Source organism: Purpureocillium lilacinum (genome assembly GCF_023168085.1).
Source record: "Purpureocillium lilacinum CBS 284.36 DNA, scaffold_2, whole genome shotgun sequence".
Lineage (NCBI taxonomy): Eukaryota > Fungi > Ascomycota > Sordariomycetes > Hypocreales > Ophiocordycipitaceae > Purpureocillium > Purpureocillium lilacinum.
This window is the reverse complement of record NW_027072112.1, coordinates 5,909,149-5,932,890: the sequence shown is the minus strand read 5'-3', so window position 1 is coordinate 5,932,890 and position 23,742 is coordinate 5,909,149. Positions and strand designations below refer to the sequence as shown.

Here is a 23,742-nt window from a genome sequence, read left to right as displayed (position 1 = left end):
GGAGGACGGGGGACTCGTTGACAAGGCGCGGTGTAAACATTGGTATTTTGCCTCTTGTGGGCAAAAAGCCGCGGGTGCGACTGTATAGTATGTTATGGTAGTCGTGGGCGTGTGTGGCAGGCACGGATGCTTGCCGTGACGAGCATCGGTAGACGGGCCAGAATCACACAAAACATTATAAATTGACAGCCACGTCGTGTCCGAGGCATGGCTGTCGTTTGTTGCATGCTACAGTATGTTCCGCTAAGAAATGTCTATCCCGTGGCTGCTGCTGGGTGGTAATATCCAAAAACACAAAAGCCTGCCTGCCGCCAAATCTATTTCCCCCCCAAATCCAAGATGTGCACGGCATATGTAGCGCAAAGCGACGACGCTATCGTAGTAAAGAGTAGTGCTAGATGGTGGTGCTGGGCATGCGTGAAACTGATGCGCGCCTGCTTCGCTGGCCCCTTTGGAGGACTACCAGGTGTCTGGGCCAAACCTCTCGCCGTCGGCGACGGTCCTATACGAGCAGGCCTGCCAGTCGCACCCTTGCTTGTAGACCTCGGTGCCCCACCAGCTGAAGCCCTTCATCCAGCCGGGGTAGATGAATCCGAAGAAGACGATGACGATGCCGAAGGCGAGGCCCGAGTCGAGGGCGGCGGACAGGGTCATGGTGTATTTCCCCCACCAGGCGCTGGCGCGGCGCTTGACGAGGTAGTTGAAGAAGAAGCAGACGAGGGCCCAGACGGAGAAGTTGAGCCCCGTGGCGGGGGGGATCCAGCCCATGGCGCCGAAGATGACGGGCAGGTTGACCTTGCGCAGGATGCTGCCGCGGCGCCTGCGGGCGTAGAGCCACAGCGGGATGGGGAGCGCGGCGCCGAGGGGGAAGCACCACACGAGGGCGCGGTAAATGGCCGTGGGGCCGAAGAACTCGCCCGGGCCGACGACGCCCCAGAGGATGGAGCCGTTGAAGTGGACGCGGGCGATGGGGCAGGTGAAGCCGTTGACGGCCTCGGAGGTGCATATGCCCTTGACGTTGGCGAACATCCAGTTGAGGACGCCAATCTGCGTGACCGACGAGACGAGCGTGGCGACGACCTGCACGGAGAACATGATGCGCGGGGGGATCTTCATGTAGTGCCCGAGTTTGAGGTCCGAGGCGAACTTGATGCCCTGCGCCGACGAGATGTAGCCGTACGTGACGAAGACCATGTTGGCGATGGGGCGGCCGGGGAACACGACGCCGCAGATGAGCTGGCAGATGAGGTAGATGCTGCTGTGCTGGTTGGTGACGGCCATGATGATGCCGTTGGGGATGAAGAAGATGGCGCCGATGGCGAGCGACAGGAGGAGGCCGTACCAAGGAAGGTGCACGGGGTAGCTTGGGGCCTGGTCAGCAACAAGAGACGCATACGGCGCGATGGGGATGAGAACGACTTACTACTCGACGAGGAACATGCCAATCGCCGTCATCGACACAAAGGTCAAGAGATACCAGCTCACCGGGGCATCCTTGTACCTTCTCATCAACCGACAATGCACATCCTCGCGACTCAACAGATTGTCAATGTTTGGCACCGATCCAGACATGCGCGTGTACGTGTCGCTGCCGAGAGAGCCGCTCGAGGCCGCCCGCGAGTCGTTGACGGGCTGGTACTCCGGCTTGCCGTTCTCTCTCGCCTCCTCCAGCGCCTTCTTCCACGTCCGCCAGATGTCGTGCCCGTGCCAGCAGAGCGTGTGGGTGAGGAGCGCGGCCAGCCCGGCAAACTGCACGCCGTAGCTGAGCATGTACGTGACGGGCAGGAACACGCGGCTGTACTTTGAGTAGGCTTCTCTGTCGAAGAGAAAGTCTGAGGTAAGGATCTTGCTGACGTCATAGATCTTGCCCGTGTTGTCGAACACGCCTGCTGATAAGATGGGCATATATGACGAAAACAGGACGTTGGAGTAGTAGAAGATGGGCGCAATGATCCACATGACAATGGCCAGGCCGCCAATGACATTCATGGCGGCCCAGAAGGGCACGAGAAGTGGTGACCCGACATAAGTGATTTGTGCCCAGTCAAAGGTCATGGGGAAGAGACCCAGGCCCGACGTGACGCCAAACAAATTCGAGAGGACGACGTTCTTGGGCGCGAACCAGGTGATGACGCTGAAGTAGCTGAGCGCGGGGAACAGCAGGCCCGGGAGGAAGTAAAAGGCGAAGGCGGCGGTCCAGACGATGTAGAAGAACTTCCACCGGCTAATGGTCCAGCCGTTGGCTGGCTTGTTGTCCTGCTTGTGTAGGGTCGAGAACATGGCCGCCGACATAAGTGTGCCTGGCCATATCATGCCGCTCGGCCGCACCAAGAAGCGACGAGTGATGCCAGCGAACCCGTAGCCGAGGATCTGTGTCGATATGGTCAGGAGCAGCTGGTAGAGGATAGGTGCCTCCTGGTTGTAGAACTGCGTCTGTTCCACAATGACATCGGTCGCAAAGGCAAAGCCAAAGGCGACGTTGCTGCTCACGTACACGCACGTGTGCTCCTTTTCGTTCCATCTCCCCTGAGCGAGCCACAACCGCCATGACCCGAGCTTCTTCGGTGGCCGACGGCGCTGAATCGGGTCCTCGCGCTCGATGATGGACGGTGTCCGGACGCCCTCGATGAATTCCTCATCGGGATCATATGGCCTTTTAAGCAGAATATCCCACAGATGGCCCAGGGGATGGACGAGAAGCAAGGCAATGACAGGTGTAATGGCAACGCTAGGGTATCGCAGGGAAAAGAAGAGATTCGTGGACGATCCGAGTATAGAGAAGAGGACGGAGAGGCACCACATGCGAGGGGTGTTTATGGAAAGCGTGGTGTTGTCGGTCGGGGAGACGGATGCCCGAACGGCTTCGTGAGGAGAGTTTTCGAGGTATTCGTGGTCGGACTCGTCTGACCGATCTTGGTCGAGAGGGAGGCCGTCGTCGGTGGTCAAGTCATCGTCCTTGGCATGGTCCAGCATGTCGCCGGGCAAAGGTGCCTCTCCCAGGCCGAACCGACCGTCTAGGCCGGAAACGAGAGCGGCGCCATCGAGCTCCTCGGACATTCGCGACGACTGCTTCGACAGGCCAGACCGCTTGGAGCTCAAGCTCCGGCGGCTTCTGGTACTCTGGCGAAAGTCATGGGAGCTGTCGGACTCGGTGTCGCTGTCCGGGGGCGAGCCCTGCTGGCGCGGGGTGGCGGAGACGGAGCCGTAGGGCGAGGAGTCGCGGGCGTCGTCGGAGAGCAGGAAGGGAAGCCTCCGCTTCCTCCTGGGGGCCGCCATCGCGTCGTCACCGTCGTCGTCGGCGTCGGGGATGTCGTCGACGTGGAGGGCCAAGGTAGCTTGGGGCTGGGGCAGCTCCTCCAGTGCTATCGCCTCGGCAGGTCCGGGGGTCGAGCGGGCATGATGGGAAGATGTAGTCGCGGGCGTGTCGGGAGGGAGTTGGATCTGGCGGGTCGCGTAAGGCGCTTGTCGAGGTCGGGAGTGTGAGACAGTGGATCGCGATGTGGACGAGTCGGCGGCGGATGCCAGGGCTTGCAGCTGGGGAGGCTCGGCGCCGGGGTGGTGCGCCTGCCAATCCTGGAGAGGGCGTTGCAGATTCGAGTCACCGGCGGCGACCCTGGTCTCAGCCTTGGGGGCAGCACCTGCAGACGAGCGGAGGGGGTCGTCAAGGGCGGGCGCACTGGTGGTGGTGGTGGTGGAGGAGGATGCGGTAGCAGTCGGAGTGGTGGTGGTGGTGGTCTTGGGATTGGAATTGGACCTCGAGTCGGTCTCGGTGCGGCGGCGGCGGCGACCCATGGCGGGGCAGCGGGTGGGCAGACCTTGGCACTGGCAGCGCCCGCCGGGTCATGGACGTCTAACTCAGTCAGAGTGACGGAGTTTCGGCGCGGGCGGGCGGGGGCGCGGATGGAGCTGGAGATGGGGGGAGATGGAGACGTCGGGGGTCGGTCGCCTGGCCCTACACGAAGTAGCGTCAACAAGCGGTGCGGTGCAGCGCGCTGGACTCGTACTCGTCCACTCGTGCAATCGCGGATGTCGACCAGGATGGGAAAATGGACGGCAAGACAGCGAGCCCGAGAGGCAAAGAGGCCGGCGCTAATGCACCAGTGGGACGGACCAGAATCTTGGGCGCGGCGCGGGATCCTCGCTGTCGTCGCCGTGCTTGGTCGCCGGCGTTTCTCGGTACGCACCTATGTGACGCCTAAAGAGACGGGACCCTTTTTCTGGCGGGCCGCTTCACCGTCTTGAAGGGGACGGTGGACCACGGGAGTGCTGCAATGCGGTGCTGGCGGGAGCTTGCAGCGCCACAGGTTGGCGTACCCGAACCGCTGTGCTGGAGGGAACAGAAAGTGAGGACGGGAAGTTGGTGAAGGTCGGCAGCGCCCAGTCGGCGTCCGGGCCGTAAGCACAGCGCCGAGCGGGTGGGCGGCAGCGGGGGGCGAGGGATGGCTTGGGGGTGATGCCCTGCCCATGCACGCTCGGCTGCAGGGATGTCTCGAGTACGACGACGGGGCGAGCCGCAGCCGTCGTCTTGTTTCGATCACGGTGGCTCGAGCGCAGGTGGTGACGAGACGTGAAAGCGACACAGTTCTGTCGTGCACCGTTTTTCTTCTTGGTTCCAATGCCTTGCTTTGGCGAAACGACCTTTGGGTAACTTGCGGGCACACCAAGTGCCGTCTTCGTCAAAGACCGCTGAACCACCGCCAACCCCAAAGGGGCCGCCGCTCTTCCAGCACGCCGCCCTCACCTTCGTCAGGCCTGAGAACCGGGACCGTTTTTTTCTGCTTCACGCACCCGCCCGCCCGCATCGGCCAACTCGCAGCCACGGCCACATCGGCAATCAAAACTCCACAAGATGCAGTTGGTAAGCCGTTTTACCTTATAACCGCGTGCTTCCTTAATCTGATTTATGACATGCCATGCCATGCGCCCCCTTCCCACGTCAGGGTACCTACCTACTACCGCGTTTGGCCGCCGCCCTGTTCTTCAAAGGCGAGCGATGCGTCTCATCCATTCCACCCCGGGTTACTCATGCCTGCACGCATCAACCTAGAGCCCCATCGCAGACCCTTGCCCATGTCTCGGCGCGTCTCCCACACCACACCTCTCCAGCATGGCTTTATTTGGTCGTCGAGTCGCTCTCTGCATGACCAGCCGTTATTTCGTCGCGTGTCACGGCCAACATTGCGCTTCGGAAACCGAGCCGAGGCCATTGAACACGACCGCATCGTGAGGACCTACATTGGGCTCCAAGGACCCATGGTCGTCGTGGTGGAGAGGTTCATGCGAGTGCTAGCAGCAGCTTTGCTGTCGCCGTCGCAAGCGCGGAGCTGAACCTGAGCTACAAATTCACCACGCGATGGTGTCTCACCTTTGTGGTTCAATGGTATGCCATGATTGTCCCGCGTAAAGTGATTGAAATGAGTGCCTGTGCTGGAACCCATTTCCTGATGGCTCATCCGCCGAGCATGAGAATATCAGTTCCATGGGCAATTGCCCTTATGTTCGTCTCCATAAAGGCCGCGCCTGCCTGGTCATCTGTTCGTGACGGTGAACATGAAGTTGTCTCATGGAGCTCGGCTGGCGCCATGGAATTGCTGAAAGCGGCAATCCGAGAGCGCCTGGCCAGTAGCGGCACCACTCTGTCTGGCACAACGGCACTGGCACAATGCATGCCTCGTCCATGTTCACATGTACGTTGACGGTGGCGCAGCTCAAGCACGCATCAGCTTTGGGCATAAACATGGGCAGGGACACAGGGATCCCGGTTTTTCCTGCTGCACAGTATCCGACAGACGTCGTGAGAGCATCAATACCAGAGCAGCACGGCACGAGGTTCCCTTGGTTCCTCATGGCGGACCTGTCCCGCCACGGTGGGCTCCGTATCCCGCCCGCGCCCGAAATCCACTCACGTGCAGCAGCCTCTACGTCGGACGCCATGCTGAGAGAGTCAGTCATGCTCCCTGCAACGGCTGCAGCCCAGGCTCCATCCGCCAAATCGCGGTGACCATTGTGACGATTGTGTCGTCATCAGGCACCCAAGATGGCCGCCTCGCTCACCGCTGCCAAACAGCAGCTGCGGAGCCTCATGAAGCGGCGCCTGTCGTCGGTGCCCCAAGAGTCCGTCACCGTTCAGAGTACGGCCCTCGTCCGCCTCCGCGTCCGATCCCGCGCCCCTCGCTCACAGCTCCGGACACAGGCCGCAACATCTTCGAGTCCCTGAGGGACTTCAAGCCCTACAAGGATGCCACTCGCATCAGCATCTACCTGTCCATGCCCGCCGCCGAGGTGCAGACCGACGCCATCGTCCGCGACGCCCTCGCCGCCGGCAAGCAGGTCTTCGTCCCGTACCTGCACAAGTCGCCCCTCGAGACGCCCGACACGCCCGCGCGCGTCATGGACATGGTGCACCTGAGGAGCGTCCAGGACTACGAGAGCCTCACGCTGGACCGCTGGGGCATCCCCAGCATAGACCCGGCCACCGTCCACGAGCGCCAGCGCATCCTCGGGGGCCCGGACGCGCAGAGGTCGGACGCCGCGACGCTGGACCTGATGCTGATGCCCGGCGTGGCCTTTGACTTTGACGAGGCCGGCTCGGTGCGCAGGCTCGGCCACGGCAAGGGCTTCTACGACTTCTTCCTCAACCGGTACTTGGCCAAGCAGGGTAGCAGCACGGAGCGGCCGCCGTTGCGCTTGTACGGCCTCGCCCTCACCGAGCAGCTCCTGGCGTCCGGCTCGGGCGAGGAGGTGCCCACCGGCGCGCACGATCGCCGGCTGCACGGGTTGGTCTTGGGCAGCGGCGAGATTCGCCAGTCTTCCACGAGTAGCGTCTGAATTGCAACCCTTCCATCCATCGACTACGGAGCCCATTCTGCTATACCCGACATGTAACCACTTAACTCACCGACGCGGTGGGGGATGCTTCATGCGTCAGCTCGTCGAGCCAGTATATACTTTACAGCTCTGTTTATTCCGTCCCGTGTCAAGAATCGCAGTCGCGCGGCCGACCGGATGCACGCATGGTTGCCGTTGTACAACGTAACACTGGCCGAATATGAATGAATGCAAGAACATCTGTCGACGCGATTCCTCGACCCTCCGTCAAGCCCAGTCCCCGGCTGAATGCGTCATTGCCTGTCTTGTTGCTGTGCCGATTGGCGGCGCTCCGGAGCGGAAAAACTAGCGGCGGACCCTGTCCCTGGCCCCATCCGCCGCCCATACCTCCTTCACTCACTGACTGCCCCGCCAAAGAACGCCTCGACCCCATGCCATCATCAAAGCCAAACGCTTCACCTTTCTCTCTCCCCGTGGGCGTTGTCCCTTTCTGCGACCGACGATAGACCCGACTCTGACGGCCGACCATACAATCCGCATCTGCGAAACAGCTCTCGCTGAAGCCAGTCGCCCGATCCCGTACCCCAGGCCCGCTCGCCGTCTCCTCTCGTTTGGTGGCCCGCCAGCTGGCACGCACAGGCAACCGCAACCCAGCAGCCTCTCGGAGTCACCCTCCCCGCGACCCTCCCCGCGTGGCCGATGCGCGCACCCTCCGGCTTTCTCTACTGAATCACCTCTCTCACTCTTCGTCATTTTCCTCTTCAAAGCCCGTGCCTAGTCCTCGCCGGCGCTACCCATCATGGCCACCAACGGCTCCCAGGAGTCGTTTGCGCCGTCAGACGTCCTGGCTGCCGTCATGACGATGCGCACAGGGGAGCAGGACAACAAGACCAAGGCCCATCACTACCTGGAGCGGTTCCAGAAATCGGTTCGTGCCGGCAAGACATCTCTCTCGCCCACGCATGCTCATACTTTCTCTGCAGAAGGACTCGTGGGCCACCATCATTGGCATTCTCCAATCCAAGGCTGAGCCCGAGGCGACCCTCTTCGCCGCCATCACCCTCCGCGGAAAGGCAAGCACATAACCGACCCTGCGCACTTAGCTGGTGGATGCTAACTCTTTGCGCAGTTGACCTACGACCTCTCGACCCAAGTCCCACCAAGCGAGCTTCCCGCCCTCCGAAACCAGATTCTCCTCCTGCTCAAGCACTTCGCCGCTGGGCCCAAGCCCATAAGAGTGCAGCTCTGTGTATGCTTGGCGATCCTGGCGATTCAGATGAAGGATTGGCACGATGTGCTCCCGTCCGTGGTCCAGTCGCTCAGTGACAGCCCCGAGAGCCACGCATGCATCCTCGACTTCTTGCGAGTCCTCCCCGAGGAGGTGACCGAAGGTCGCAAAATCACCCTTTCTGTACGTGGATTCAGCAAATTTCGACCCGGCGCGCAGTTTCACGTGGCACCATCCCGGCCTCTCGGCCTCGTCGTGGCGACATAGTCTAATGTTTGGAAATAGGAAGAAGATCTTGCGGCGCGAACACAGGCCCTTTTGGGAGACAACACGGATCAGGTCGTTCAACTCCTCATCAACTACGCTCAATCATCTCGTAAGAACATCTCAACACCACGTCAAACCGCTTGCGCTTACCATCTGCCGTTAGCTGCTGCCCGCCGCAACCCGCAGCTCATGGAGTGCATCACCTCGTGGCTGCGAGAGGTTCCTGTCGCCAACATTGTTAACTCCCCTCTTCTCGACGTCATCTTCGAGGGTGTGACGAGCGACGAATGCAGCCAAGAGGCGTCGGAGTGCCTCTGCGTCATGCTCAGGGAAGCCAGCGACGTCGATGAGAGTCAAGCCGTGGTTCACGCACTCTTCCCGCGGGTCATCGGTCTGAGGCCCAACATTCAAAAGGTGGTCGAAGAAGAGGACACGGAGCGGCTCAAGTCCTTGACAAAGGTGTTTGCAACCTCTGCTGAGAGCTGGGTTGTGGCCATTGCCCGTGAGCCGATTCATTTCCGCCCATTGGTGGATGCCGTTCTTGAATGTGCCGCTCGGGACACGGAACGTGACGTGATTGAACACACGTTTGGTTTCTGGTACGAGCTCAAGCAGTATCTCGTCCTGGAGCGCTACATCGAAGGTCGCATGCAGATGGTGGACGTCTACTCGAAGCTCGTCGATATCCTCCTGAAGCACCTCGAGTACCCTACGCCGGAGTCGGCCAACGAGTCGGATCTGTTTGACGGAGATCGTGAGCAGGAAGAAAAGTTCAGGGAGTTCCGTCATCAAATGGGAGACACGCTCAAGGATGCGTGCGACGTCATGGGCGTGACGCAGTGCCTTACGAAGGTGCTCGACGCCATCCAAGTCTGGACTCAAAAGTACGCGAGCCAGGTATCGGGCGCGCACGTGCCTCACTGGCAGCAGCTGGAGGCGCCTCTGTTTGCGATGCGTGCCCTGGGCCGCATGGTCGACAAGGAGGAAAACATCGTTCTCCCGCAGCTGATGCCGCTTCTCGTTCAGATTCCCAGCCACGAGAAGCTGCGCTTCGCCACCATCATGGTCCTCGGAAGGTACACGGAGTGGACCGCCGCACACCCCGAGTACTTGGAGCCCCAGTTCAACTACATCGTCACGTCGTTCCAGTCGGATTCTAGGGAAATCATGCGCGCCGCGGCGCTGTCGATCAAGTTCTTCTGCACCGACTGCAAGCACCTCCTCAGCGGCCAGGTGCTGCAGCTCCAGACCTTTTACGACCAAATCCTGGATAAGCTCCCAGACTTGAGCAAGGAGGAGATCACGGAAGGCGTCGCAAACGTGGTTGCGGTGCAGCCCGCGGCGGAGACATACCGCCTGCTCAAGCTGTACTGTGACCCGCTGGTGCAGAGGCTGATGAACAAGGCCAACAGCGCCACCGACGAAGACAGCAAGCTGGCGCTGGCTGACCACCTGCAGCTCATCACCATCTTTGTGCAGAATGTGATGCCTTTTGTGGGCCCTGGCGAGGAGAACCCTGCGGTCAAGTACTGGCAGGAGGTGTTCCCGATTCTGTCGACGGTGCTGGACAATTTCCTGGACTTTAGTCCCATCTGCGAGCGGATCTGTCGGTGCTGGCGGAACATGGTCATTTCGTACCGCACGGCCATGGCCCCGCTGCTGCCCGAAATGGCCAACAAGCTGGCCAGCAGCTTCAACGTGGCGCGAGAGGGATGCTTCTTGTGGGTAACGTCGGCCATCCTGCGCGAGTTCTCCGAGGACCGCGAGCACGTGGACCAGGCGACGACGGACAATATCTACACCTTCTTCGAGGCGCAGACGACTGCGTTCCTGCGGGTCATGACGGAGCTCCAGCCCAAGGACTTGCCCGACGTCATCGACGACTTCTTCCGGCTGCTCATCGACGCCCTCCTCTACTATCCGCAGAAGCTCGTCCCCTCCCACCTCTTGGTGCCCATTTTTGAGGCATCCATCTACGCCCTGACGCTCGAGCAGCGCGACCCTCTGTCGTCGACGCTGCACTTTTTGCGAGACTTGTTGTCGTATGGCGGCAACAACCCGGCGAGCAGCGAGGGCCTGCCGGAGCAGGCTGCGGCCGAGATCCGCGGCATTGTCAAGAACTTGCTGCTGAGCCACGGCCCCAACTTGATCAAGCAGGTCATGGCTGGTATGATGATTACATTCCCTCGGGACTGTTTCGCGGACGGCAGCGGTGTCCTTCTTGCCATGTTCGAGCTGCTCCCGGGACAGACGACTGAGTGGGTAGCGCAAACCATCCAGCTCCTCCCAGAAGGAACGGTGTCGCCTCAGGAAGCCGAACGGCTGGTGACCAAGATCAAGGACCGACTGCAGTCGGGCGACGCGGGTGGCCTCCGACATGTACGCGTGCTGCTCCAAGACTTCACCAATACGTACCGACGTCGGAACGTGGCGCCCCGCGATGGCCTTGGGCAGCTGGAGGCGACGCGATTTCAGTTTTCAGGTTGAGGGCGCAGATGGCCGTAATGGGAAAGGCATGGACAAAGGAGCAAGACAAAGATACCTAGCGGGAAAAGAGAGCCATCATGAAGATCAAGCGAGACATTGCTGGGTGTTGGAGGCGAATCATGGAAAGGAAGGTAGCAAGTGCAGGCGCCGGACGGTGGTGATTGTTGGAACTGGCGGTTGCTAGGAGGGGCCAATGAGGGCCCCAACGAGCTTGTGAGCCAAAGACCAACGAGTGAGACACAGTATCTAGGGCGGGTAGATGGCGGATGAATGTAGGATGTATGGAAGACTGAGGGGACCCGGGATGGTGGTAGATGATGACTGTGCTATAGCCGAGGACCATGATGATATGGCCAAGTAAATAGAAAGACATGAACTGACATGACCACCTTTTGGGGGCTGCTCTCAGAGGCAATCCTCCGCGTGCCTCGACTGTGGACACGTATCGCCTTGTCGCAACTCTCGTAGTGTATGCTGACATGTGCCGAGCGCTGACGACGCAGCGGCGTATGAGTACGTCGGCACAGTTGGAGTTGCGGTCGGAGGAGTTGGACAGAATGAGTCAGCGGATGAGGCGGCACTGCCGCAGGCGGTTCGACGCTAGAAGCACACCGCATGCTAGTCGGTCGGGTCCATCGGTCGGTCGGTTGATGAGTGAGCGGATTTAGGCTCGTGTACCCAAAGGGCGCACCAAGGAAGCATGTCATTGCCAGCCAGCCAGCCCGCCTCGCAGGACTACTGCTTGCAACGAATGGATAGGATCCCTGTCTCTGATAGGCACTCGCCGCCGCCGCCGCCGCCGCCATTGCAACTTAGCTGCTCCCCCAGTGTTTTTTTTCTGGGGCCGGCAGGGAATGGGATCCGCGCCGCGATATGGTATAGTGCTTTTGGTGTATATATATAGGGCTGACGGGCGTTTTTCGTTTTCGTCAACGTCGTTTCGGGGGATCCGTTTCTCGGATCGTGAAAAAGGGGGATCAGGTTCGATATATCGCCAATTCGCAACTCGCAACTCGCCACTCGTGGGACTTGTACCGTCATCGCTCGCTTGTAACGGAGGGCGGACTCTGGGCTTGACGTTGGTTAGGCTCTGACGACTTTGTTACTGCAACACTGCCGGGGGGGAACAAACTTGGTTGGACCGGAGCAGCAGCAGGATCAACTGCAGCAACTCACCACGCAGAAGGCGCATACCTTACCGAGAGAAACCCTTAGACTTGGACTCAGGCCTCTGACGACCTGACGGCAAAGCCACGACAGGGCAGTTGGATCGAAGCAGCAGCGGCAACCAACCCATCACCACAGCGCCCAACACCAGCCCGCACCCACCCACGCCATGGGCAGCATCGAGCAGAAGGCCGCCTCTTCTGCCGCCACGGGCACGGGCACGGGCAGCGCGCAGACGCGCACACAGGAGCGAGTCCCCCCGCCGGTGGTGCTCACGCCGTGGGACCCGACGGACGAGGGCCAGTTCGGGCGCATGTACGAGCAGCGCGTGGCGTGCACGTGGGGGTACGACGAGGTGGAGGAGTGGAAGGAGAGGATGCTGGGTGGGCAGAAGGTGCTTTACTGGATTGTAAGTCTTCCCCCCGGCCAGCACTCAAGTTCCATTTCCTTCTTGTTGTTCTTCTCTCGTTCTCTTTCACTTTGTCGCTCTCGGTCTCGTTGTTGTTCCCCTGATTGTTGCCGTTGCCGGGGTCATCACTTTCTCCTCTCCTCGCTGGCTTTCGATGTTTCTCGGTCGGAGGCGTCGTCAGGGGGCCATGGGAGTCGGAGGCAGCGTCGAGCAGAGTGTCGAAGCGTCGTGGGGGAGAAATTCGAGGGCAGAGTCGCAGAGTTGAAGGCATCGTGGAAGGGAGTAACCGGTCGGCTAACGGTCATGTATAGTCGCTTGCAGACGACTTCCCCTCGCGGGACGAGCTGATGGCGCAGCACATCAAGCAGTGGCCCAAGGTACGTGAACCCCCATCCACTCCCCCTTGTTGTCGAAGACAGTGTCCAGGGGATGGCCCCAGCGCCGTGTCCGAGGCGTGGCCGTAGTAGAACTCAAGCTGAAAGACCCGACAACGGAAAAAGGAGAGCGAGGGCCTCGTCGACACGGCCGTTGTCATCGGTCAGGCTTCGCGGGAGCCGACAAGGAAGCCCTTTCACCCCGTGGGACACATCGCCATTGAGTCGTTCCCGGAGCGAGACACGCAGTTTGGACTGCCGGAGACGACCTTTTGGGTCAAGTCCTTGTACATCTCGTGGTGCGTATTTCCCCCTGCCCGTGTCCTCGCCTCCCACGCGTCTCGTCTTTGTTTAGTCGCGTTGTCCTTTCCACCCGCCTCGTTATTATTGATTCGTATGGTGTTTCCAACCTTCTTTGGTGGCTTGTTTCTTCGTGTCGACTTTTCGCCCACCTCTTTCTTGTTGCTTCGTGTCGTCTTTCTCTCCGCCGTCTCTTTCTTGTTGCTTCGTGCTGTCTTTCTCTTCGTCTTTTGCATGTTGATTCGACGCCCGTCTCCCATCCGTTTCTTAATGTTGATTTCGTATCGGTTCCCCCATGGTCTCTCTCTTGTTGATTCGTCCTCTCGTTCCACTTGTCTCTTGCCTGTTGATTCGCGTCTTTCTCACACCCGTTCTATTCTTGTTGACTTCGCATCGGTTTTTCCCATAGTCTCTTTCTCGTTGACCCGTACTTCTTTTCGCCCTTCTGCGTCTTGTTTATGCGTGTCCTCTTTCCACCGTTTCTCTTGTTGTTGACTTCGTAACGTCCCTCCACTCGTCTCTTTCTCAATGATATTTCGTGCTGCGTTTTCATTAGCCTCGAGCAGTCCCCCTAAAGAAACGAAGCTGACTCTTTCGGTTCGGAAATAGGGCCCTGCAATCGTCTGGCCTCGGTCGCGGCGCCATGGCGGCCCTGGAGCGCGTCGTCGCGGGCCCTCCTTTCGGGGCCGAGTGCGTGGCGCTCGACACGGTGACGGGCGAGTTCCAGCTGCGGGAGGAGCAGCTCGCGGGCTTCTATGATGCGAGGGGTGTGCCGCGGCCGGCGGTGATCCGCACCAACGAGGACTGGTACCGTCGTCAGGGGTACGAGGTGGTGGCGACGAATGACAGCATGTACGACTGGGTGAACCCGGCGACGCGGGAGACGATCAAGGTGCCGTGTGTCTTTATGAGAAAGTACGTGGGGGCGGCTTAGATACACAGCGAAGGCGTCGACGCGACGCAGGGCGAGGCATCAGACAGTAAACAACGTGCGGCACGGGTGCCGTAGTTGAGCTACAAACTTCACGTACAGGGAGCAATTGTCGCAACTACATGATGATTTAACGGCTTGGCATGGGTGATTTGCCTCTATAGCTGTCTACTATTATACAAAGATGCCACTGCTGCTCGTAAGCGTGTAGATGTGTCAAAGGGACGGGGTGTGCGTCTTTGCAGAGGACAAAGAAGCTAGGGGGGTGGCCGTTGGGCGGCCCGCAGTGGGGAGGCGTGTTTACATGTGAGCATCAACCGCGCGGCCACGCGCCGCCCCAGGGCAAGTACCGCTCTCCAGACGCCATGCAGATCCAAGCAATGCCCGATCTAGATCCCGCAGGGGCTCCCTGCGCCCACGCGGGGCCCATGTTTTTCAAACGTGCTGCCGACACTGGGTCTGCCACGTGCAGTGTACAACATTAAGGCACCACCACCAGACCACACACATGGGCACGAACCAACCGGAACTAAGGAAGCCCGGACCCGTCTTCGACTTTGACGTCTGTCAAGCCGTCCGATCTCTTCTGTCTTATCTACAAAGGCAACCGAACTATGCCCTTTTTCCCTCTTTTTTCTGCAGATACCCATTTTCCTTAGTGGACGTGTGCGCGGGTGTCTGCCCGAGTCGGCAAAAACAAAGATGCTACCGCTCGCCCAGCATGACCGGCCAGAAAGGCCTTGCAACACCAAAGCACTCGTTGTTGTAGCTCGTGGTAAAGGAGAAGAAAGCACGCCGGAGACGATGTCTCCCTGGCCTACACGACGGCGTTGCGTCGTAGAAAGATGCCCGCGGCGATGGATGAATCTTGTACTTAACTGTCCGCCTGTGGCTCTGGCCGATTCACTGTCAGAAGCCCTCAGCACTCAGATTCTTCCACCATTCCCGCTAAAGATCCCGTTCTGAAGCCCCCCGCTCGGCCCAGGACCAGCTGCGGTAGGCCTTGAATCTCTCGTCCGGCCTTCAGTCTGCTTCCATTCTCGCTGAGGGACAGGTCTCTCTCGCCGAAGTCCGCAGACGAGCCCACCCCTTCCCAGGTGCCTGGCGTACGCACCTCGACCCTTCCAATTCTGCTCGCCCATCCACCTTCTTTTCCCTTTGGATTTGTTTGCGTTTTCCAAGGTTCAGCTTCTGCACTCGCCTCCGCGACGCATACGAATCGTTTCGACACGCCTTTTGCATTTGCATACAAGCAAGCCTTGCCGTTTTCCCTTTCCTCCTACGTCGTTTTATTTCTGCTTTCCTACGTATTTTTGTGTTTCGCAGTTGTATTCGTGCACGGAACAGTCACGATGACACCACCCCGTCGTTCCCAACGCATTCAGGCACGCAATGAGGGATCAGGACACGGACTGCGGAGTAGGACTTTGCCAACAAACAACAACAGCAGCAATACGAGCTCACGCGTGACGTCTTCAGGTCCGTCGGCTTCCACCACGCGAGGTGGTAGGGGAGCTTCTAGAGGAGCTTCTAGAGGAGCTTCTCGAGGAGCTTCTTCTAGAGGAGCTTCTCAAGGATCTTCTTCTAGAGGAGCTTCTCGAGGTCGTGCTCGCCACCGTGGAGCAATCAGGCGCAGTCCACAAGCACAAGCTACAACGACGGCAAACACTGGCTCGAATGACGACGATGATGGTAAGTTTGCCCATCGATTCTTGCACTCTCGCACCCCCTCTCAAACCCTTCTTCGGCCCAAGAAGCACTAGGCTAACCTCTTTCTCACAGAAGGTGAGAGTGATAACCAGAGCGCGAGTTCGGCAAAGAGTACGATTGTCGTCGCTCTGCCGCCTCCTAGCAAACGAACTCGTCTAACTCAATCCGATTCAGACAGTCCCGAGGCTGCTTCGAACACCGGAGGCAAGAAAACTTCAGATAGTGGTACGTCCGATTTCATCTTGGTTTTGTTGCTGTCCTGTTCTATCCAAGCCCTCGTGAGACGAGGTGACGGGCCTGACCTCAGATGGAGGTTCAGACGCTGGATTTGCGTCATCCAAGCATCTCCCCGTGCTGTGACTACGTCACAAGAAAGCTCATGCTGATGATTCTGAGTACGAAGACAACCAAGAACTCGACAATAGGAACAATGAATCCCAGGGGGGTGCGCAGAATGCCCCTCAGGCCGATTCACCCATGCCAGACGCCCCTCCGGTCGATTCGCCCATGCCCGATGCTCCTTCGGGGCCTATTTCCGGTGACAGCGTTTGTCAGTGCCCCTACCTCGTCTTTTCACAGCCCCTGGGATCTCCTTCAGCGCTGAGACGCTCGTTACCGAGGGTGCCATGACTAACTAGACATTTAGACGCGACTCCACAAGAGTATCCGTCACAGAGTAGCAGCTCAGATGATGACATGGCTGGGGGCTCTAGGCCACACGCTGGCAGCGGTGGAGGTGATGGCCCGGACGACGATTACGTCGACGAGGACGCCTCAGGAGAAGAAGTCAGTGACGAAAATTTCAGCGAGGACGAGGACGAGGACGAGTACGAGGAAGAGCAGCCTTCGGCGAAGCGGAAGGGAAAGGGCAAGGCCCGAGCGAAGGCCAGGGCAACCCCCCCGGCACGGCCGACGACTGCATCCCCGCGTCCGGCGGCGAGGACGACGCCAGAAGTGGATAATGATGTGAGGACGATTCTGGCCCAAGCCCTCGGGTCACCTCGTCAAGTCCCCCCGGTGCCGGTCGTATCCGCGCCGGCCCCCGCATCAACGATCACGTCGTACATGTCTGGCCCGTCTGGGTTTGGTTCGGCAATCGGCCGGCTCTTTGCTCGAGCTACGGGCCTGACCAGAATGGCCACCACAGGTCCAGCAATCACAACGACCACATCAGGTCCAGCAAACACAACGACCACATCAGGTCCAGCAAACACAACGACCACATCAGGTCCTGCAAACACAACGGCCACGCCAGGCCCCACAACCACGTCGACGGCGACTCAGACAACAGGACAAGGTGCTGGTGGCGGCGACGGCGACGATGATGCGGACCCGGCGTTGAATCGACCTCCTCCTGAAGCCACAGCTGGACAAATAGTCGGCGGACCGAACGGTGAGTGCCCCCACACCCCGCCATCTCTGATGGGCCGTCACTCGAGTTACCCCTGAATGCCTTTACCCCTGAATGCCTTTACCCCTGAATTCCTCCATCCGCTGACCGACCGCTTGCCACAGACGGACAAGTTATATCTGCGACCGGAACTTCGACAGTCTCGGAGGGCCATTCGAGGCCGTGCCGCCATTGTCGAGGTGAAGGCGCCGCGCAACATGCCATTCGACCTTGCGACTGGTACCTCGTTGGCACCTACAAAGTCGAGTGCACAAACTGCGCCGACTACCGCAAGAACGGGCATCCTGACCACGGATGCATCACACACCGTCAGCCGGCGGCATGGCGTCGTTACGCCTCCGACGACCCCATCGACTTCAATCCCACTGCTTGTGACCAATGCGCCCAGGCAGGCACCGCGTGGTCGTGCGACGTCGACTCCACCTTGAACTTTGCGTGTTCAAACTGCAAGGCGACGAGAAGGCCCGTTCCTCCCGACCAAGCAGCTGCCAGCGACAATGCCGCGGGCGAGACGGGCGAGACAGGCGAGACAGGCACTCCAGCCGCGGGCGAGACGAGCACTCCGGGCGAGGGCGCTACTCCGGCCTCGAGCGCTACTCCGGCCACTACCCCGGGCGAAGAGCAACCATCCGGGCGCAGGAGAGCACGGCCCAAAGGGTTACTTACCGAGAAGCTCTGTTTCGTGGGCGGAAACCAGATGCAGCGGCCCCCGAACCCGAGGCAAGGCCTCATCAGGTGGTTTCGCCACATGTGCGATGGCTGCAAGGCGCTGTCCAGCAACGGGCAGAAGAACGGGACGCCATGCAGTTGGCTACACGATCGGACGTCGTGGGACGCGCCATGTGCGCAGTGTGTCGCCAAGAAGATGCAATGTTTCACCAACTCGGTCCCCATCGGCCCGCCACCGGAGGACGCCGTTTACGTTCCGCCCAAGAAGTGGACGGCGGACATCCAGATGCGCCAAGGAACGGCCGAGCTGCGTCGGAACTCGCCCGGCCGCAAGCAATGCCTCGCGTGCCGCCGAGACGATGCGCATTGTCGGGCGTTGATGACCCATATGACGGACGCGTGCAACAAGTGCTTCCAACTCGGCCTTGATTGCGTCGACCATGACCAGGCAAACGCCGCAGGGCAGGCGCCGTACCACCCGTTGTTCGACCTCAGCAGAATCGGCTTTGGCAAATTTCTGCCATTCCAGGTTTGCGGGCGGTGTCTCGACAACGACCGCCCCTGTGACAAACAGCGTCCCTGCGACGCCTGCGTCATTGCCGGCGAGGCGGACCAGTGTGATCCCTACAACAACAGGCACCAAACGTTCAACGGTCGCGTCTCTCCCGGTCCTGGCCCGCTGTACTACCTGGCACTGGGCTACGGCCCGGCTGGGGTGTACGACAACAAGGATGGCTCCCGCCTGTGTCACTGGGTTGGACCCCCGTATCCCTGCTACGGGCTCGACCCGCGCAGGGACGATTCAAATTTCGAGACCAAGACGTGGTCCGCCATCATGCTCCGCAGGTTCCTGAGGCCTCGCGGCGTGCCGCCTCACGGAGGTCCCAACGGCCGCCTCACCAACCAGCTGCCGAGCAGCATCAACGCCGTTGACATCGACAACTGGGTCCTTGAGGGCTGGCCAGAGGCTTACCTGCTCTCGACCCAGCCTAAGCTTCAAGAGCTCATCGCCTGGGGCCGTATTACGGAGTGCAAGAAGGGGGAACCGGAGCACCGAAAGCAGCTACGCAAGCTGAAGCATCTCATTGCGCCGCCTGATGACGACTCCAGCGATGACGACAACGGCGACGGCGGCGGCGACGGCGGCGGCGGCGGCGGCGACGACGACGACGACGACGACGACGACTCCAGTGATGATGGCGACGGCGACAACGGTGGTGGCGGCGCCGGCGGCGGCAGGAAGCGGACTCGCGGGGCCGGCACCGGGGATCACGGCCGAGCGTCAAAGAGGCAGCGAACAGCAACTTCTGGCACCGGGCAGATGGACATACCCGAAGGACCGCCTGCGCCGGTGGTCACTCAAGGGCCGGCGTCTTTGCTATTCCCGCCTACGAGTGGCCTTCCGGTCTCCGGGCCTGACTCTAATCCCCTTCCGCAGCAGAACCCCCTTGGCCCCGGGACGCAACTACTACAGTTTACATACCTAGACCCAGCCCCAGCCCAGACTTCCAGCTCGGGCCAAGTCCCCGGCAATCTCGCTATCGCAAACGACGGTAGATTCGGTGTCCCTAGCAACATCGCAATCACTGCTTCCTCGCTCTTGGCGGCTCGAAACGCAGCGCTGGCCGCGGCGCAGGCCGCGGCGACGGGCGTGAATCCCCCCGTCCCTGACCTGACCGCCTGGAACCCTCCAGTGCAAACGGGCAGTGCTCAACTGCAAGCGGGCAATGCTCAAGTGCAAGCGGGCACTGCTCAAGTGCAAACGGGGGCTGCTCAAGTGCAAACGGGAAATGGCACAGGGCAGGATACCACGTTCGTGGACGCAGCGTTCTCAGATTGGGACATCGGATGGCCTGCCGACCTGGGGGCGTCGTCGCAACAGTTTGGAAGCGGAGATGACTCGTACGCTCTCCAGTCCAACATTGATCCGAATCTCCTGACCAGCCAAACAGACCCGCAACACAATGAACAATACCAGCAGCAGCAGCAACAACAACAGCAGCAGCAGCAGCAGCAGCAGCAATTAGAACAGCAGCAACTACAGCAACAGCAGCAGCAACAACTAGACCAGCTGCAGCAGCAACTACAACAGCAACAGCAGCAACTACAACAGCAACAGCAGCAACAACTAGAGCAGCAGCAGCAGCAACAGCTAGACCAGCTGCTGCAGCAGCAACAACTAGAACAGCTGCAGCAGCAGCAGCAACTACAACAGCAGCAACAACAACTTGCTCCTATTGACCCAACAGGGGCGTTCCAGGTTCAACCGTCGCCGCAAGATCTGGTGCAGCTGCAACAGCTACATCCACAGCAGCAGCAATTTGCTCCTGTTGATCAGACTGGGGCGTTCCAGGTTCAGACGTCGCCAGTATACCAGTTGCCGGGACAGCAGCAGCAGCTAATACAGCCACAGCAGCAGCAATTTGCTCCTGTTGACCAGACCGGGGCGTTCCAGGTTCAGACGTCGCCAGTATACCAGCCGCCGGGACAGCAGCAGTTTGCTCCTGTTAACCAAACTGGGCCGTTCCAGGTGCAGATATCGCCGGTATACCCGCAACCCGGACAACAGCAGCAGCAGGTAATACAGCCACAGCAGCAGCTACTACAACTGCCGCAGCAGCAGTTTGCTCCTATTGACCAGACTGGGGCGTTCCAGGTTCAGACGTCGCCGGCATATCCGCTGCCTGGACAACAGCAGCAGCAGCTACTACAGCCGCAGCAGCATCAGCTTGCTCCTGTTGACCAGACCGGGGCATTCCAGGTGCAGCCGTCACCAGGTTTCCCTACGGTGCCTGGGTACGCGCCGTCGGGACAGGCCTCGACATACAACAATTTCAACCCGCAGCAGTTCACAGGGGCGGTCGCCAATACTGCCAATCAGACGAATGTGTTCGCTGGGCAAAATTCTGGCTTGGGCCAGCAGACGGCTCAGACAAACGTTACGGACTGGTCCAACACGATGCCACCGCCGCCGGCTCCGATTCCCTACTCATCACAGTCCATGCCACCGCCGAATGTAAGCATGGCACCGTCGTTCAACATGGCACCCGCCCAGGCAACAATGGGGCAGCAGGCTAACGCGCCGCAGTATAACAGCTTCATGGACCGACAGGTGTCCATGGCAAGCATGGGCAGCTCGATCGGCGATCCGGTTCAGCCGTCACTCCTTGACCCCAACTTGGTCGCGAATGCTGAGCCTCAGTTCGGAATACAAGGTGCACAAGCCGACGTCCTAGGAACGGGGGTCCAGGGAATGAACTTCAACTCCAACGATTTCAACATGTCGGGGCAGATGGACGTTGACATGACGGGCATGAATGCAGCTGCCTACCAGCAGCAACAGCAGCAGCAGCAGGATGATGCCATCTCCCAGCACCAACTCCTGGACATTGCCGCCGCCGCGCTGGAGATGCAACCGCCCCAGGACACGGCTACCGTGCAGCAGCAACTCCTGGATATTTCCACCTCCCAGCAGCAGCCACTACAACAGGATGATGCCTCTCAGCAACAACAACTCCAAGATTTTGCAAATTTGCAGCAGCTGCAGCCCCAGGATGTTGCCAACCTGCAGCAGGAGCAACTCCAGGACGATGCCTCTCAGCAACAGCAGCAACTTCAGGATCTTGCGAACTTGGAGCAGCAGCAGCAGCAGCAGCAACCCCAGGATGCTGTCAACGTACCGGAGTCGCAAATCCAGTATTCAGCCGCCATGCAGCAGCAAATCCAGGATATGGCCGCCTCGCTGCTACAGCTGCCCCAGGACTCGGCCATCTCGCAGGAGCAGCATATCCAGAATATTGCCGCCTCACTGCAGCAGCTGCCCCAAAACACGGCTACCTCGCAGCAGCAGCAACCTCAGGATGCTGTGACCTCGCCGGAGCAGCAGCAGCAGCAACTCCAGGAGTTTGTGAGCTTGGAGCAGCTGCTGCCTCAGGAGGCAGCCACCTTGGAGCAGCAGTCACCACTCCAGGATGACGCCACTCTGCAACAGCATCTCCAGGATTTGGCGGCCTCGGAGCAGCAGCAGTCACCACTCCAGGATGATGCCTCTCCGCAACAGCAATTCCAGAATTTTGCGACCTCGCAGCAGCAGCAGCAACAGCAGCAGCAGCAACCCGACTTGAGCCAGGAAGAAATCAACTACTCGAATTTCATCGACTTTTCTCCCTAGCCTGGCCAAGCATAAACGCCGGGATTCACAGCCCCCGTCCTGCGGTCCACTCGATGCGTTTCGGAGATCTGGACGCGACAGCGACGCAACTCCACCTGGAGCATCAAAGGGCGAGGGAATTACGATATTCACGATCACCATGAGTCTGTACCGCTACGGCATTGACAGCGTTGGCTGTAATACTACTACAAATGCTTCCTTTTTCGTTTCTTTTTTTTTTTTTTTTGGTACTTTACTGTCTTGTTCTCCTTTGTCTTTTCCTGTTCCTCATTTTTCTTTAGTACTCTGTACCTGTCATCATAGCGAGCTCAGGCGCACATGGATCTGATGGACTGTTTTGGCATTGGCATGGGCATTGATGTCGGTACTTGTACTGGAGTTTGGTCAGGCATTAGCGTTGACACTGGCGACATCGCAAGCTGGCGACTCGGAGTTGGATAGATCGGAAAGCATCATGGCGACACGAGCCGTCGGAGCCGGAGTTTGGTAGATTGAGAGGCATCATGGCGGCGCGAGCTGCCGACATGGATTCGGAGTTTCTTAAAGGGTCATTGATGGGTTTTTTGCATACATGCATGGGGCGGAGCGGCGCGAGCTGGGACCTCCACCCTCTTCTGGCGTCAAGTTGGAACAGCGTTGTCAAAATACCCTGTCTGATCTCACAAGACTTTTTGCTCTCTGGTCTCGTTTTACACTTGGTGAAGCACTTGATCTTTTGCCTGTGACATTTTTCGCGTCGTTCTCTGCCCGCTTGGTCCCTGCCTCGTGTACTGCAGCTTGAGGGCGGGGGAAGTCGAGTGCAAGTCTTGTCCAAATGGGGACAAGTCGACGACCGACAAGAGTGTCTATGTCTATGTCTACGTGTACCATTATCTACAGACCCGACATGATGGCACACTTGTGGAAATGTAGGCTGAGTGGCTTCAACTGACACGAGCAGAAAGCGCAGGCAGGCAGGCAGACAGGCAGGAAGAAAAGACAGGCAAGTACAACAACAACAAGACGAGAAAGAAACACCAAACACCAAAGTTCAGCCAACTACCCTGCACGACGGCACACTTCGCCTGACGCAGACAGGCAGACTGGCTCATAGACACAGGCACAGGCAGACATCCGCACAGGAAGAAAGGCAAACAGGCAAGCACACTGAGCAACCAATCCAGAACGAAAAAGTCCAACCTCAGCCACCTCCTCACTCACGGCAGTGCCCATTTCGAGAATGACTTCCCCGCGCGAGAGACCGGCCGCCGCCGCCTCGTTCCAAAAATCGCCTGTTCGTACGTTGACATCCCCGCGAACTCTGAGTCGCCCGCGCCCACGCGACCCCCGGTTTGTTTCGGCCGAGTGAGGCGCCTCCAAAGCCCAGCCCAGCCCTGTGGGGTCCTTTGCAGTCCCCCCATCGTTCATGTCAGCTCACCACCACCACCACTACCCAGATGGCCATTGGGGCGGGGAGAGGCTGGCGCTCGGGGTCTGACAAGCACGACATCCCCCAGTGGTACGACTCTTACTAAAATGTACAAACGGCCGTAAGCAAGGCAATGGGATGGAAGAAGGAAAACACGAGACACCGGACGACAAACCATCATCTCAGTCAGTTAGTCAAAACTGGCCAGCCACACAAATGGCAAACGACATACACACATCGGCCGCGAGGCGCCCGTGGACGAACCAACAACTGACATTACAGTTATGAAAAGTAGCGGGATATAGGGAACAATGAACAAGAAAGCAGCATCTGGGGGCCCATGACTGGCATCAGAACAGACGTAAGTAAAAGGAAATCTGCA

The 23,742-nt window shown here is 59.3% G+C and overlaps 5 protein-coding genes across 5 annotated transcripts; 4 read left to right on the top strand and 1 right to left on the bottom strand.

The window, feature by feature from the left end:
* Positions 1 to 459: 459 nt before the first annotated feature.
* Positions 460 to 3,792, bottom strand: PLICBS_003581 (uncharacterized protein; the record flags this gene model as incomplete). The annotated part of the gene is made up of 2 exons (XM_018323333.2): positions 460 to 1,363; positions 1,424 to 3,792. The coding sequence occupies 2 exons, from the start codon at positions 3,790 to 3,792 to the stop codon at positions 460 to 462; spliced, it is 3,273 nt and encodes a 1,090-aa protein (XP_018178563.2).
* Positions 3,793 to 6,037: 2,245 nt separating this feature from the next.
* On the top strand, positions 6,038 to 6,828 carry PLICBS_003580 (uncharacterized protein; the record flags this gene model as incomplete). The annotated part of the gene is made up of 2 exons (XM_018323332.2): positions 6,038 to 6,131; positions 6,194 to 6,828. The coding sequence occupies 2 exons, from the start codon at positions 6,038 to 6,040 to the stop codon at positions 6,826 to 6,828; spliced, it is 729 nt and encodes a 242-aa protein (XP_018178562.1).
* Positions 6,829 to 7,627: 799 nt separating this feature from the next.
* Positions 7,628 to 10,810, top strand: PLICBS_003579 (nuclear import receptor; the record flags this gene model as incomplete). The annotated part of the gene is made up of 4 exons (XM_018323331.2): positions 7,628 to 7,756; positions 7,958 to 8,239; positions 8,342 to 8,432; positions 8,487 to 10,810. 4 exons carry the CDS (start codon positions 7,628 to 7,630, stop codon positions 10,808 to 10,810), a joined length of 2,826 nt encoding a protein of 941 aa, XP_018178561.2.
* Positions 10,811 to 12,146: 1,336 nt separating this feature from the next.
* On the top strand, positions 12,147 to 13,994 carry PLICBS_003578 (uncharacterized protein; the record flags this gene model as incomplete). Its single annotated transcript, XM_065600247.1, has 4 exons — positions 12,147 to 12,386; positions 12,698 to 12,763; positions 12,887 to 13,059; positions 13,670 to 13,994. 4 exons carry the CDS (start codon positions 12,147 to 12,149, stop codon positions 13,992 to 13,994), a joined length of 804 nt encoding a protein of 267 aa, XP_065456319.1.
* A 1,389-nt stretch (positions 13,995 to 15,383) lies between these two features.
* PLICBS_003577 (uncharacterized protein) lies at positions 15,384 to 21,952 on the top strand (the record flags this gene model as incomplete). Its single annotated transcript, XM_065600246.1, has 7 exons — positions 15,384 to 15,410; positions 15,471 to 15,683; positions 15,774 to 15,812; positions 15,876 to 15,926; positions 16,098 to 16,247; positions 16,365 to 17,094; positions 17,505 to 21,952. 7 exons carry the CDS (start codon positions 15,384 to 15,386, stop codon positions 21,950 to 21,952), a joined length of 5,658 nt encoding a protein of 1,885 aa, XP_065456318.1.
* Positions 21,953 to 23,742: the final 1,790 nt, after the last annotated feature.